This window comes from Amphiprion ocellaris, chromosome 8 (assembly GCF_022539595.1).
Source record: "Amphiprion ocellaris isolate individual 3 ecotype Okinawa chromosome 8, ASM2253959v1, whole genome shotgun sequence".
Lineage (NCBI taxonomy): Eukaryota > Metazoa > Chordata > Actinopteri > Pomacentridae > Amphiprion > Amphiprion ocellaris.
The window spans coordinates 31,733,307-31,747,765 of record NC_072773.1 but is presented as its reverse complement, the minus strand read 5'-3'; the positions used below and the strand labels follow the sequence as shown (position 1 = coordinate 31,747,765).

General features: G+C 39.9%; 1 protein-coding gene across 1 annotated transcript; it reads right to left on the bottom strand.

Moving 5' to 3' along the window:
• Positions 1-426: 426 nt before the first annotated feature.
• rnd1b (Rho family GTPase 1b) lies at positions 427-13,916 on the bottom strand. Its single transcript, XM_023282271.3, has 5 exons — positions 13,648-13,916; positions 13,055-13,142; positions 4,093-4,202; positions 3,826-3,960; positions 427-3,421 (listed from the first exon to the last, which is right to left on the bottom strand). Exons 1-5 carry the CDS (start codon positions 13,765-13,767, stop codon positions 3,176-3,178), a joined length of 699 nt encoding a protein of 232 aa, XP_023138039.1. The 5' UTR covers positions 13,768-13,916; the 3' UTR covers positions 427-3,175.
• Positions 13,917-14,459: the final 543 nt, after the last annotated feature.

The window sequence follows — 14,459 nt, the reverse complement described above, 5'->3', positions numbered from 1 at the left end:
GAAGTGAAGATGAATGATCCATCTATCTATCCATTCATTCGTCCATCCATCCTTATGCATATTATGCAGGTAAACATTTGTCAGCTACACATCTGACAAGCTTCTTTTTTCTCAGTCTGTGATTATAACTCCCTGAACAGTGACTATGATCTGAGATCAGGGTTGAAGTAATGGAAAATGACAGTAATCCCCCATCCATCCTGATTTAAATTTGCTCTGTCCTTAATGAGACATGCTCTGCATGCATGCAATGACACGGAGCCTATTAAAGGAATTATTTGCACTGACAGAGTGGAAAAGATAAACACCTCCCTCCTGCAGAGATGATTGAAGAGATACACTCCACTAGATATCTATTCACTTTCACTGTAGCACTTTCATAAGAACATGATCAAAAAAAATAAAAAAAATTGACAACAGCAACAATTTAAGAGTGCCGGACAGGGCAAGCTTTATTCAACACAGCAATAAACATAAAACAAAAAAGAAAAGAAAGTTCATTTTCCAAAATAGATTTTAAACAAATGTACATGTCGATCAAAAAAAAAAAAAAAGGCAAATATAGCTACCAAATAAATATTCACATCAGCAACAATATTTCATGTGACATCCTTGAAGATGCCTCACAATGAATATAAAACAAGAGACGGTATGTACAATCATACAACTTTAATAGGACATGCTTAGGAGTTTGACTGCACCATTTTACCACACACCGACTACAACACAAAGGCTGCATATTAACTGAAATGGTCACTGAGCCGCCATGTAACCCATCTTCAGAATGCCTGACATCAGCTCCCTAACCCAAAGAAAAATATCAAGAAAGGTTTTTTTTTTTTTTTCCTCAACAGGCTCGGCAATGAATGCATAACTGATGCTGCAATAATGGATGTGGGGATGTGTGCTTGTGAGCCGACCCTATCTGTCCACACAACCAACCCAAGAGCACGTCTCTGTGTTTTCTGCGCTGAATTGTTGCTAGGCAATGCTGAGGAATTTGGTGTGTGACCATGAACTGGAAACCTTTGTGCAAATCACCACTTTTAGTTCCTGCGACTATCAGGGGCAGTCCACAGCTCCGTAAAGACACACAGCCATTTCAGGAAGAACTCTCCGAAAACAACACAAGGACTCACATCATGCGATTAAATACACAAAAAAATACGCACACAAAAAAGAAGAATGGAAAAATAGCTTTCTTTGGACAGGGCCAGCCTGTGCATTTTGATTACTTGTTCTCCTTATTCCTGCATTATTTTATTTTTTTCCACACGCTAGCCCTTAATTAATAATCATTAGAATTTTTGAAGAATATTTCCAATTTGAAAAGCATGTCATTGTCAGCTGACTCAAGCAATTCAGTCACTTTACTGTCTTGGTACTTTTTGTTAGAATTATGCAGAAACGACAGCAAAGTCTAGCACCTCCAGTGGTTCCTCTTGTTCACACGCTCTGATCTATTTCACAGCACGACACCGTCATTGGTTTTTCTATATACCAGTGGCTACTTACACGGAGGAGGGGCGGCAAACACAGATCAGCAGCCTTTTGTACAGCAGAGATGGTTTCAATCTATAACATGTCGGTCCATGGAGCACTTATAGCATGACAGTAATCACAAAGCTGCGTCTTTATTGCCACACAGGTTACCTTGCATCACAAGCACTTAAATCATTATTGCTTTATGGTTGAAGCACAGAGATCGATGCTGCACACACACATAACCATGAAGCCAAAGATTTAAGCTCAGAGAAAGATCCAATTGTTGCCCTGTAGTGATTGTAACCTACAGTAAGTGCTGCTTATTGGAGGTCGACAGATTAACAAGTGTGTGCAAAACAAAAATTCAGTCATCTTGGAAGAATAGAGTCAGGTTGGGAGTGCTACATTGGATCGATGCGCATATGAGAAATCCACAGGCATATTACAGTAATTGCAGTATTCAAAAATCTCAATGACTTCCGGGAACATGATATGAAAGGCATTTTTCAAAACTGCATACCATTTGAGAATTGTTGAGAAACTGTCAACAATGCAATGCTACAAATCTTTTCCAAAGAATATTTGCAAAAACAAACCAGATTTTCACAATACCAGTCAGTCTGACTTAGCTAGGAGTGATCTTATGCTTTTTAATATGCCTCCTAACACGCTGACTGGACTCAATAACCAGCCACAGCTTCATAAATAGCACTCAACAGCTCGACATTGAACTGTTTGTGTTTATGCTCCTGGTCACAACAAAGGCATCTTTTCCCTTCTGTTAAAATGTGTCTGTCTCATCACCAGAGATTAGACTCCAGCAGTGACAGCAAAGACACTGGAAGCCCAGATAAACTTCCCTTTTTATTTTGTGTTCTCATTTCTGCAGCCATTTTTCTGCGGTCATGTTGCATACACAGAGCCTCCTCCACTGAGTCCACCGAAGGCCTGCGGAGCAGCGCTGTCCAGAGCTACACAACCATGCAATAACAATCAACCTAGCAGGTTGATATAGTCCAGACTGCTGTCTGCACAGCAGCCTGCAACGCTCCTCTTATCCCTGCTCTCATCACCGCTGAGACGATAACAACAGTCTCTATGTAATAGCTCTCACTGGGGTTTGTCCCACTGCTCCCTGTACTTTCACTAAATGGGGAAACCAGTGACACGCTATTTCACACCTCACACACCTTACTGGGAGGGATGTACAGGATTTTGCTAATTCCTGACGGTTTCATGCTAGATTTCTTTTTGTACTTAAAAAAATATCCATTGAATTGTCAGAGAGGCATTTACATCACAAGATTAAACTTTACACGTTGCACATTTCCATTTTGGACAAAATCAACATGTGCCTATAGATAGTAAAATCAGACAGATGTAACACCGTTGTAGTTGCATACTGTTTACAGGTGAGAAAATGATAGCTCGATGATCAAACCTCGACTGATATTGTTTGTTCAAAAGCAAGATAAACAGTGGAAAAAGATGGATGTGCGCTAAAAGGTTCAGGAGCAAGTGGACAGCGAGGTGTCCACCTCTTCTGAGGGGTGTTTGGTTTCTGGGGGGGTGAGGGAAGGATTCAGCAGGTAGACCTGATAAAACCATCGTGCCCACCCCCCCTTCCCCGAGACCAAAGAGGCAGGGGCTGAGGGTTGCATGTGAGGACTGTAACCCAAGAGGTTTCCACTCACATGACCGAGCAGCTCTTGGCCTTCTCCTTCTTGAAGGTGGAGGAGAGCAAGTCTGACTTGCTGGGCAGGTGGAGGAGTCTTTTGGAGAGGCGGCGGGTGGGGCTGGGCTTTGGGAGAGGCTGCAGTTTGTTGATGCAGGCCATCGCTGCGGTGCGGAAAACACTGTGGATGCTCTTCTCCGAGGTGAATGCTGAGCACTCTAGGTAAGCCTCTGCACCCAGCTGCTTGGCCATAGCAGAACCCTGCAATACAGAGAGTGATTAAGGCTGCTATTCATAACATACGTCACTAAATTTCACTTTTTTAAACACTTTTTTCCACCATGTGGAGTGGAGTCCATGAGGGGCTGCAAGGTCATAAAAAGGCTGTGAAATGAAATGAGGGAGCACGTCTCATTGACTCTTCGAGGTTACAAATTATGTTCTTGACTCAGTTTCCACAAATTATTTTGGAAACACTTCAGAATGTCAGTGATGTGTGTATTTTTACACACTGTGCCGTCCATAAAATGAAGCAACAAAATGGCTTCTGGAAAGAAAACTGTAACCATACCATGTCAGGGTATTTATAATGAATGTTTTTTGATTATTTTTAATTCAAAACTGAGTATGTTCTTGACAAGTGGTGTATGTTTCCTGAGTCTCACCTGCTCATAGGTGATGGGAGTCTGTTTCTGATTGGACAACTCCATCAGTGTGCAGACATCTGTGCGAAGGTCGGTCTTGCAGCCAATAAGCAGGATACGTGTGCTCGGACAGAAGTCCAAGATTTCAGTTTTCCACTGTTGAAGTAAATATATATATATATGTATATAAGCAAATACACAGTATATTATCCAGTGCTAATAGGTGTTCATGCATGTAAAGAATCACCACAACCGGCTGGAAGAGAAGAAAATTGCAAAAGTCATTACCTTCTTCAGACTGCTGTCCACAGTGTCAGGGCGACTGATGTCAAAACACAGCAAGACTGCATCTGAGTCACTGTAGCACAAAGGCCTCACGTTGTCATAGTATGGAGAACCTTACAGGGAAGAGAGAAGAACGTCATTAATGTGAATAAAAAAGAAGACGCACTTTAAAAACATGTACAGGCCTCTGATTTCAAACAGTTCCATGTGCCGTCACATTTTTCAAACATTCACAAATATTGTCCTCTTTTCCAAAGGAAATTTCTAATTTTGGTGATTTTAGAACAAAGCTGTACTTTTTAATATGTTGGGGTTATTCATGGTCATTTCTGGTGAATGGTGTGGATTAGTGTGAAATGAAAACACTTTAATAATTGATTTAATACATTTCTCTACAGGCTTTCTTTGTTGAATATTCTATCTTTCATACATGTATGTTTCTTGTACCACAATATAAAATGTATTTTCATTGAAAAAGCGCATTTAGACTAAATGTGCATTGTGAAATGTGTAAAAGTTCATGTGCTGAACCACAATGAATTAAACAACATTTTGAGGATCAATTGCTGTGATAACAGGTAGTTGGTCAAGAAAAGAAAAAGTGTGATGGAGCAGCAGAGGCAGAGAATACAGCTGCAGGGATTATGTGGAATTGGCATCACTTCCTCCTGCTGAGCTTCACTTTGCTGTTCCTGAAACTGCTATTTTCCCTGCTCCTACATCCTTTGCTGGGATTTCAGAGGCAGAGAAGATGACAATCGAGCGCTAAATCCTCATTGATCTTCTCTGGCAGTAGATTACGCAAGTGGAACGGTAGGGCTCGGGGCAGGCAGACGCTCCCACTCATGCTTAGAATCCTTAAGTAAGCCACCCACCCCCCCAAAAAATCCTCTGCTCGCCGAGCAATACCTCCAGTCCCTCTGTTACCACAGCAACAGCCGTGGAATCCACCGTCGACATCAGGCATTCCTCCCACCTCCCTATATAGGCTCGCCTTAACTGCCAATCAGTCGTTTTACACCACAAACTGCCCACCCATGTTGGGGACATTCCTCTGCTGAAGTTGGGGACCACAGACACAGAAAAAAACAAACATTCACATACGCCAGCATCACACCTGATAGCACACAGACTCACTATTTAAATTTGGCTGCAGCCAGAGGTGAACCCAATCTGCTATCAGATGAAACAGACGAGGGGCCGCTCTGTGGGATTAACATGTTTACTTTAGTCTCTGTGCGAATCCCAAAAGGGATTCAGTGTTCCTCTTATAGCTACAGATAACAAAAGCAGTGCGTGTAATCACTCATTACACAACCATCCTAATTGATTTACGGTGTAGAAAACAATGCATGAGAAGAAAACATATGAAACGGCACACACAACATGGACGTGTGCATATAGATCAGTTTCATGAATACTTAATGGTTTTCCACATTATCAAAGGGTAAAACTGAATTTGCCAGCTGCCGGGAGCTGTGAATGGAATAATGACAAGCTGTGATGAAATTCCTCAGGACTCAATGTCCTGAAGAAAGTAAACATTGCTGTAAAAGAACAAAGGGACACGCTTGTTGGATTAGAACTCTACTTTTATGCCATTAGAAAAATAAAATAATTGCTTTATTCTCCTCTTATGTAGAAATTAACTGAAACATTTTGATTAAATGATTTTCTACCACTGTATTTTAACAAACCACCGTAAAAATGCAAATTACACTGTAGCCTTAACCCTCGTGTCGTCCTGCGGGTCAAAACTGACCCGTTTTAAAGTTTGAAAATGTGGAAAAAAAATATATTTTCACAGTGAAACTTCTGATGTCCACATTTTCAACATATTTGGGAAATCTTTGACCATTTTTTTGGTGGAAAAAAGAAATGTTAAAAATATTTCTTAAGAACATTCACAAAAAAAAAAAATCAACCAAAATCCAACGAAATTCATTGGATTTTGGTAGATTTTTTTGTGAATATTCTGAAAGAAAATATTAGAAGTTTTACTCATATATATATGTAATCACTTTAGATATTTTTAGGATTTTTTTTGGAAGATTTTTACTCATTTTTTGAAAATATTTACAAGAATTTTCTTGCCACATTTGGGGGATTTTTTTTTTTTTTTTTAAATAAAACTTTTAAGGGAAACTTTTAAGGAACTATTGGAATTTTCTTCCTGAAGGTTTTGCAAATGTTCAGAAATGTGGGGAATTTTTTTTGCTGAATTTTGGGATTTTTTTCAGACAAGGAAACAATATTTTTTGGTAAATGAGGACAACAGGAGGGTTAACACCATTTACTCCTAGGGCTACAGACACACAACTTTGTGTTTGCTGAGTGTGAAAATTGACACACATTAAAGTCAGAACAATTAGCACCGCTGGGATGAAGAGTCTCTGAGGTATCTCGTGGGAGAATCAAAGGCAGGCTGCTCTGGAATTATTCTCAATGTCCTGCAAGAAGTTATCACCCAGCCCGGCACCAGGGTGTGATTCTGCATTAAATGCTCACTGATAAAAAATGCCGCAATCAATACGAAGCTGAACCGAGCTCCAAGAGCCTTTGCAATTAGAGCCAACAAATTGGTTAACCTGCCAAGATGGAAGGGAGATAAATTGATTTTATCTTCCGTTTTGGACAATAGATGCACATATTTATCTCATATTCCCACAAAAACAATATATCAGTGTGCAAATATTAGTATTTGAAATGCCTTAGTGTGCTATTTGGGTACAGAAGCAGCCTTGGCAGCAGTTTCTCAACACTCCAGGACACAGTTTCTAATCTTGGAAGAAAAAGCCGTTTCTATTGTTGCAGGGAAAACCAGGGAGGAAGAGAAAGCAGGAGTGTACCCTACTGAGGCAAATCACAAAGAGCCCTCCTATGCTATTAATCCTCCACCCCTGCAGTCTGGTATCACAGGGTACCGGTTTCTCTCTTCCCTCCATTGCCACAAACTAGAGAATGGTTTGGTTGGACAGATCGATGCCCATGCAGCGCTTAAGCACGGCCCAAATGCTTCCTTCCCTCCTTTTTCTGATGTCTTCACAACAGATGGGGAGTTTCTGAGGCATGAAACACGGAGAATGAGTCTGTGTAAGTGGGGAAGGGCAGGAAAAGAAAAAGAGCATAACCAGATTCTTGCGGCTGAGCTCAACTTCATCCGTCTTGATGGTGCGGTGCCCAGAGCTGAGTGTCTGAGTTGGAAATTGGGCCAGAGTGGAAGTAGGCTTCCCAGGCTGAGACGCCGGGCCTTGTGTCGGAGCATACAGGTGGGGGAGGGGAGGAGGATCGGCTGTTTTTTTTTTTGTGTGTGTGCATGAGTGAGTGTGCGAGCGGTATTTCTGTGCATGTGTGCTAAATCAAGTACGTGACATAGCCCATTTCCATCATTAGCACTCCTCCTCTCACAGTGAGAATGCAGGGGTCAGACAGATTAATGATCTGGTGATGGGATGACTCACAGATTTGGGGATGAGAGCGGCCCTGCCTCTCCACCCACACTCAGCCGACTGGGAGATGCGCCGCCGCTGCAGCTGATTACTCTGGACTTCACATCCCCGCCAAAAAAAAAAGCAAAAAAACACACCAAAAAACACACACACACTACATTGTGTCAGACGGTTGTTTCCTCGTTTCACATCAGCCAGGCAGAATCAGTGCTGAAGCCCCCTGCAGGGAGAGAGAGGACGCTGCTTTGTTCCCGAGCATCGGCACATCGGAACTGTTAACAAGCTTTACTTTGACACTGTCAAAGCTGATGACACTCTGGATTTTGAAGATGAGTCAAACAAGAGAATTTTAAAAGAGATTAAACTTGAAATGAGACTCGTGCTCTGGTACTGGTAGTAAGACGTTCAATCCCTCGCATAGTTTGAGATAAAATTAAGTTAGAATGTGACTTTCTATATCAAATACTTTATCCAAATCTGTTCTGTTTTCTCTAAAAACAACACATGTGAATGCCTTATTCTAATTTTAAATACTTGAACCCCTAAAAACTCATCTGTGTCTATCAAAGTTACACATTTAGCTTTTTTCCCCCAATTAAAACAATCCCTTCCTGCCTTTTAATTGACTCCACTGTAACTCTACAGAATTCATCTCTCTCCAGCCAACCCTCTCCATTCACTGCAGCTCAAGCACACCAGCTCACCTCCAACTCTCCTCAAAGACAGTAAAACTACTCTACAATACAAAATGGAAAGTTGTTATATTGGAGTAATTTAGCCATACACATGTGCACATATACAAAAACTAATGATTTGATTTGATTGGTTCCTCAACCCTCGTGTCGTCCTGCGGGTCAAAATTGACCCGTTTTAAAGTTTGAAAATGTGGGAAAAAAATATATTTTCACACTGAAACTTCTGATGTCCACATTTTCAACTTTTTGGGGAAATTTTTGAACAGTTTTTGGTGGAAAAATGAAATGTTAGAAATGTTTCTTAAGAAGATTCACCAAAAAAAATCAACCAAAATCCAGCGAATTTTGCTGGATTTTGGTTGATTTTTTGGTTGAATGTTCTTAAAGAAAATATTAGAAGTTTTACTGATATATGTGTAATCACTTTAGATATTTTTAGGATTTTTTTTGGAAGATTTTTACTCATTTTTTGAAAATATTTTCTTGCCAAATTTGGGGGATTTTTTTAAAATAAAACTTTTAAGGGAAACTTTTAAGGAATTATTGGAATTTTCTTCCTGAAGGGTTTTGCAAATTTTCAGAAATTTAGGGAATTTTTTTGCTGAATTTTTGGATTTTTTTCAGACAAGGAAACAATATTTTTTGGTGCCCATAAATGAGGACAACAGGAGGGTTAAAGTTGTTGCATTCAAAACCCCCAGAAACCTAAAAATATGTTTTTGAGATGTTCATCTACTGCAAGTTTAAGGTGGAAATGCTCAGCTATGGTGTCTGATGTCTCTTTCAGCATTAAAAAAACACTATATTAACATATTAAAAAGAAAAACAAACAGATTTTTTTTTTTTTTTTAAAAACCAGAGGAGGGCTTTAAACTAAGTGATCAGTCAACAAACAGGAAATTAAATAACTAATATTTTCAGATAACCATCCAGGTCTCACATAATAGTTCTACTTTTAAAAATGTGGGTTTTGCTCTGTTTAATATCTTGCATTTGTTGAACAACAATTGGATCAAAAGATGTCACTTAATTAACTGATATAATGATCATGAAAATAATCAGCAGCTGCAGCTTTCATACAAACTGATTTCTAAAAATCCCCAACATGAGTCGCCAACATGAGTATTGTCTATTCGCAATGCTTCTCTTTAACAATTATAAAGATTGTTTCATCAGTTTAAATGGATATTGGGTTAATTCCAAATCGATCTCGCTTCTATTTTTCCTGCAATAAGCGATCATACGCTCGGTGCTCTCCAAAACTCAAAGGCTTTATCAGCAAGATCAGTGAACCTGAAATAAATTACTATCACCATAATGAGATCTATTATTCACTATTCATGAGTTACAGCCACTGCACGGTGTTCGCCTTCCCCCTCCTCCTCTTCCTCCCCCCTTCCACCGCATGTCCGATCAGATCAGGCTGATTAAAACCAGTGGATTGATTTTCGTCTGTAAATCCATGGCGGAGCTGGAAGAAGAAGCTGCCTGCCATGTGAAGCTGGTGATGAGGTCAGTCCAATCAATGAAGGGGAGCCCGGATAATGAGTGGACCCTCTCGGAGCTGTGGGGTCGCGGCGGCACAGCTCCACACAATTAGAGCAAATTACAGTAAAGAAGAAGGGAACTGTACGATGCGACCAACAAATAGTCCCAGAGACTGTCATCCATCACCAGGAGGAGCATCTGATAGAAGAGTCATCTGGGGGGGAAGGGGGTCACACAAGTTCTCATCTCAGTGGAACCAGAGAGTCTTTAAATCAAACCTGTTGCAAATAACACAACGCACGTCACCATGGACATTTATTTTAGCTTTTTGTGGCCAAAATTTGTAAAAAAGACATTCCTTCAACTACTGTCAGCATTCACAGCGAGAACCTGTTGGATTTGACTATTAGGAATGGGTCAATATATAACTGCAGGACTTTTTGTAACGTAGCTGACAGGTATCATAGTTGACATTTTTGATGTTTTCAGGCCTAAAATCAACATGGCCACCTATAACCAAACACCACATGGCATTTTTACAGAAAGATTCTTCTAAATATTAGATATACAACTGAGTAAAATTGAAATTGAAAGTTATTTGTAAAGATATTGTAGTAAACCTGTTGACATGCCATAAATCCACACTTGACTCACACACTACTTTATATTAAATAACTCAGAAAGCCTTGGAGTCTTTCCAGTCTTTTCTTCAGGAGGAAATGACATCATGTGGAGCAGGTCATGTGATCTGGAATTAACACACTTCCTTGAGAGGTGTTTTTGTAATGGGGAACTTAGTTGAAAGTGATTTCTCAGACACAGATATAATTTGTTATTTTCCATCTAAAATTTGATATATTGCCAAAAATGAAACATCTGTCATGATTATCTCAACTTAATAAAAAGAACACAATCAAAGTCATTTTATTATTGTTTAGCTAATTAGAAGGTGGTTGTTATTAAATTCGGATGGTTATTTAGTTGACATTTTAGTCAGTCATTTTTTATTAATAAGTGATTGTTTCCATAATAAATAATTTTGGAATTTGTAAAGGCATGAGCACAATAAACATAAAAAACATTAGTCGCTTTTTTTTTTTTACTTTTAATAAAAATGTATGCAAGATATATCCCATGGACTTCAAAAATCCCTCAATTATATATTGACCATAATACCTATGGAAGGCTAAATGAAGGTTTTATCACATTTTCATGCTTCAAAAAAAAAAAAAAAAAATACACTACCATTCAAAAGTTTAGGATCACTTAGAAATGTCCTTATTTTTGAATGAAAAACTATTTTTTCAATGAAGATAACATTAAATGAATCAGAAGTACAGAGTAGACATTGATAATGTGGTAAATGACTATTCTGGCTGGAAACAGCTGATTTTTAATGGAATATCTCCATAGAGGTACAGAGGAACATTTCCAGCAACCATCACTCCTGTGTTCTAATGCTGCATTGTGTTAGCTAATCATGTTGAAAGGCTAATTGATGATTAGAAAACCTTTGTGCAGTTATGTTAGCACATGAATAAAAGTGTGAAATTGCCTGGGTGACCCCAAACTTTTGAATGACAGTGTATATTTTTAATTACTAGCAGTATTTCCTCAAGAATCCTCTTTTTGCTAGCCCTGCTTTAAGGTATTAGCTGCTATTTATGTCGGTGTTGTAAATTGGTCCTAACATTTTTGGGTCTATTATCCAACTCAGTCCAGTGTATGTATTTATTTTGTAATATTTTTCAACAGTTAAAGCTGCTTTATCAGATATGGTATTTAAAAATGTGTATCTGAAGAGTTCAATATATTTTTTACTTCATAAATTTGTGATTTTAACATTTATTTTATCTAAGCAGATTCTCTATAGGCTCTTTTTTGCATTATATGTCTTGTGTAGTTATAGATTCACACGTGTAATGTTTGCCATTTTAAGTTGTACCATTTTGTTGTATGTTGTACATAAGTTTTTTTTCCCTTGTTTTTTTTTTTTAGCTTTTTGTGGATACTGGATTTTTTTTTATCAAACTTTGCAGCATGTGTATGTTATTGTGGGTGTTTGCTGCTTCTTTTGTGAAGGGGTAATGTATGCAAATTAGCCCCAAAATAAGTGGTACAGTTTTGGAGTTTCCATTGAGCGATAAAAGGGGTCAACAGACGGGAAAAGAGTTAAAAAACAAGGATGAGGGACAGGAAAAAGATGTAAATGGGAAAAGAGAAGCAAGAAAGAAAGAAAGAAAAAGAAAGAAGGGTCAGTCAGGAGGGTTGGCCTAGTGGTCCTATTCAGTTTTAATCCCCTGCATCCTGCTGCTTGAGTGGGTGACCCGTGGCAGCATATGGAGGAGAATGCAGGTCACCAGAGTTTCTGAGCTCCTTTCTATCTGTCTGCTCCAAAAAAAAAACCTTCCTGCTCAACAGGATGTCGCTCTGTGTGCCCATCATCCCTCGGCACCAGGCCCACTCCTGCTGGCCAGACCAAAGGTCCACAGTCTGGGATTTAAAAACAGGATTTGGTCTGGGGAGGGAATTACACTCACTTTTTCTCTCCCCTCTCGTTACCGCTTTGTGATAATGTGAGGGGGGGAAAAAATATGAGAACACACTGAACACAGCATCGTCTCACACAAGTGGGTCTGTTACATAAAGGATTTGTTGTACGCAGACACACGATGTGCTCAGCTGCGGTGACCTAGTGAGGCTGCAGATACATCCAGCGTGGACGGAGGAGAGGGAGACCATTGTGCAGCGAGCATCAAGGCAATCAAACAGGTGCTGCAGACCCGTGTTTCACAATATTCAGGTCAACACAGCAGATCTCCCCGGAGATCCGCGATGACACATTGACCCTCTTTTTCACGCTTTGTGTAAATTAACATATGATGCACAAAGTCAGCATTAGGAAGTAGTGAAGCGGAATAATCACTGTCTTTCTGCCTAGTTTCCAGCGAAGCATGCTTGGCACAAAAACGTACTCGTAGATCTGTCAGTGCTGCATCCAGCCACAGGCGGAAAACACATCAGGTGCTAGAAGGAGGAGTGCAATCAGCCACAATTTAAAAGATTTGAAAAAATGCAGCTCAACACATCCAAAGAGCATGAGGCCTGCACATGAGCCCTTAACAGCACTTTCAGTTCAATTTTGCCATGACAAAGAGGAGTCTCCAGGGAGAAAGTCAAAGCCCATTCCTCCTCTCAGCTCACACTCATTACATTCACAGAGCATCCCCTAATATCCCAGCATCCCTGAGTGCCTGCAGGTCAGGATTTGCAGGTCAGAGGCCACACAGACAGGGAATTTAAAAAAAAAAAAAAAAAAAAAAGGTCAGTTACCTGAAGTGTCCCACAGACTGAGCTCCACTCGCTGCTCCTCCAGCTCCAGACAGGCTGTGTAGTTTTCAAACACCGTGGGCACATAGGTCTGCAATTAGCAACATGGTGCCATTAGTGGGGAGGTGTCAGTCAGTCAGCTACAGGTAACACAACTTAGCTGACTAATTAGTGCAAAACACACGCTGGGAAGGTCAATCAATCAAACAAACACAAGAGAATAATAATATAAAATGTTCTTGAATTCCTCGAAATAATCAATCGATCACTTGGATGACTGCAGCTGCAGGGAATATCCACCGCAGGCCAATAAAACAGCAAGCAAAAATGCGCAGAGAAATGATAGCAATTTATTTGAACCTGCAATGAAAAGCTAATGCAGTTCGTCGTAATATTATGATCACAAGATAAACCAAAAGGGCGATTTTTTTTTGTGAAAATGCGCATACAAACTGTCACAATCTGCATCAGACGCACCGTTTTCCTCTAGCTATTTTTCATCTTTTTATGAGAACTTGGCAACAAAACGCAAAGCAACTTCATGTGCACACATTCCAGCTCTTTCTTTCACACACGTGAGCAGCAATGCAACATACCTCTGGGTAACAATCCTTCGCCAGCACTTGCAACATCGCCGTTTTTCCGCATTGAACGTCTCCCACAAGAACCAGTTTACATCTCACCACCAGCGGCTGCGTGTTTCTCCTTTCCTTCATGGTGTCAACGAGGATCCAGTGTTTGTTCAGAGGAAAGAAAAAATGACGAAAAAAGCACAAGCCAGCAGCAGAGCAGCACCACAAATGGTCCCGGTGTGATGGAGCGTCCCTGTGCTTTGCTCTCGGAGGATGCCCGCAGTTGATCTGATTGAATTTGCCACTGCGGCTCTTTATACAGGCGAGCAGCAGCCAATAGGAGCTCAGCGTTCCACAGGCTTCCCAACATCCCTCAAACCGCACTACTGATGCTCAGAGCAAAAACAAGTTGTTCTGTCAGGGATCAGGAGGCAATGGCAGCACAGACGTGGAAGATTTTGTCCAGAAAATTGTGTAAAATGATAATATTTAATAGATTTACTTGGTCTATTTATATTCCAGTGCAGCTAAACTGATAGTATGAGTAGTCAAACAATAAAGCAGATCGATTTCAGCTCCTTCTCCAGTCCAGTGCTTTAAAATGAAATGCCAATTTTACATTTAAGGCTAATAAAGTGCAGTAACTATTATAGAATGTCTAAGCACCATAGGTAGTTTGATACAACTGTTTTCCTACTACCTGTCAAAGTCACATTAAATCACTTTAAATCATCACTGTGCCTTGAAATGTGGAAATATTGTTTATTGAATTTTAATTACATTTAGTATTCTGTAGATTTTAAAATTAGAGGTGCATTTAATTTTAGTATATACAA

Coding starts and splice junctions, on each gene's coding strand:
- rnd1b (XM_023282271.3), bottom strand. CDS start 13,767: ATGAAGGAAAGGAGAAACACGCAGCCGCTGGTGGTGAGATGTAAACTG. Junction 13,143..13,647: donor CGAAGGATTGTTACCCAGAG/GTATGTTGCATT, acceptor TGCTAATTGCAG/ACCTATGTGCCCACGGTGTT. Junction 4,203..13,054: donor CAGTCTGTGGGACACTTCAG/GTAACTGACCTT, acceptor CTTCCCTGTAAG/GTTCTCCATACTATGACAAC.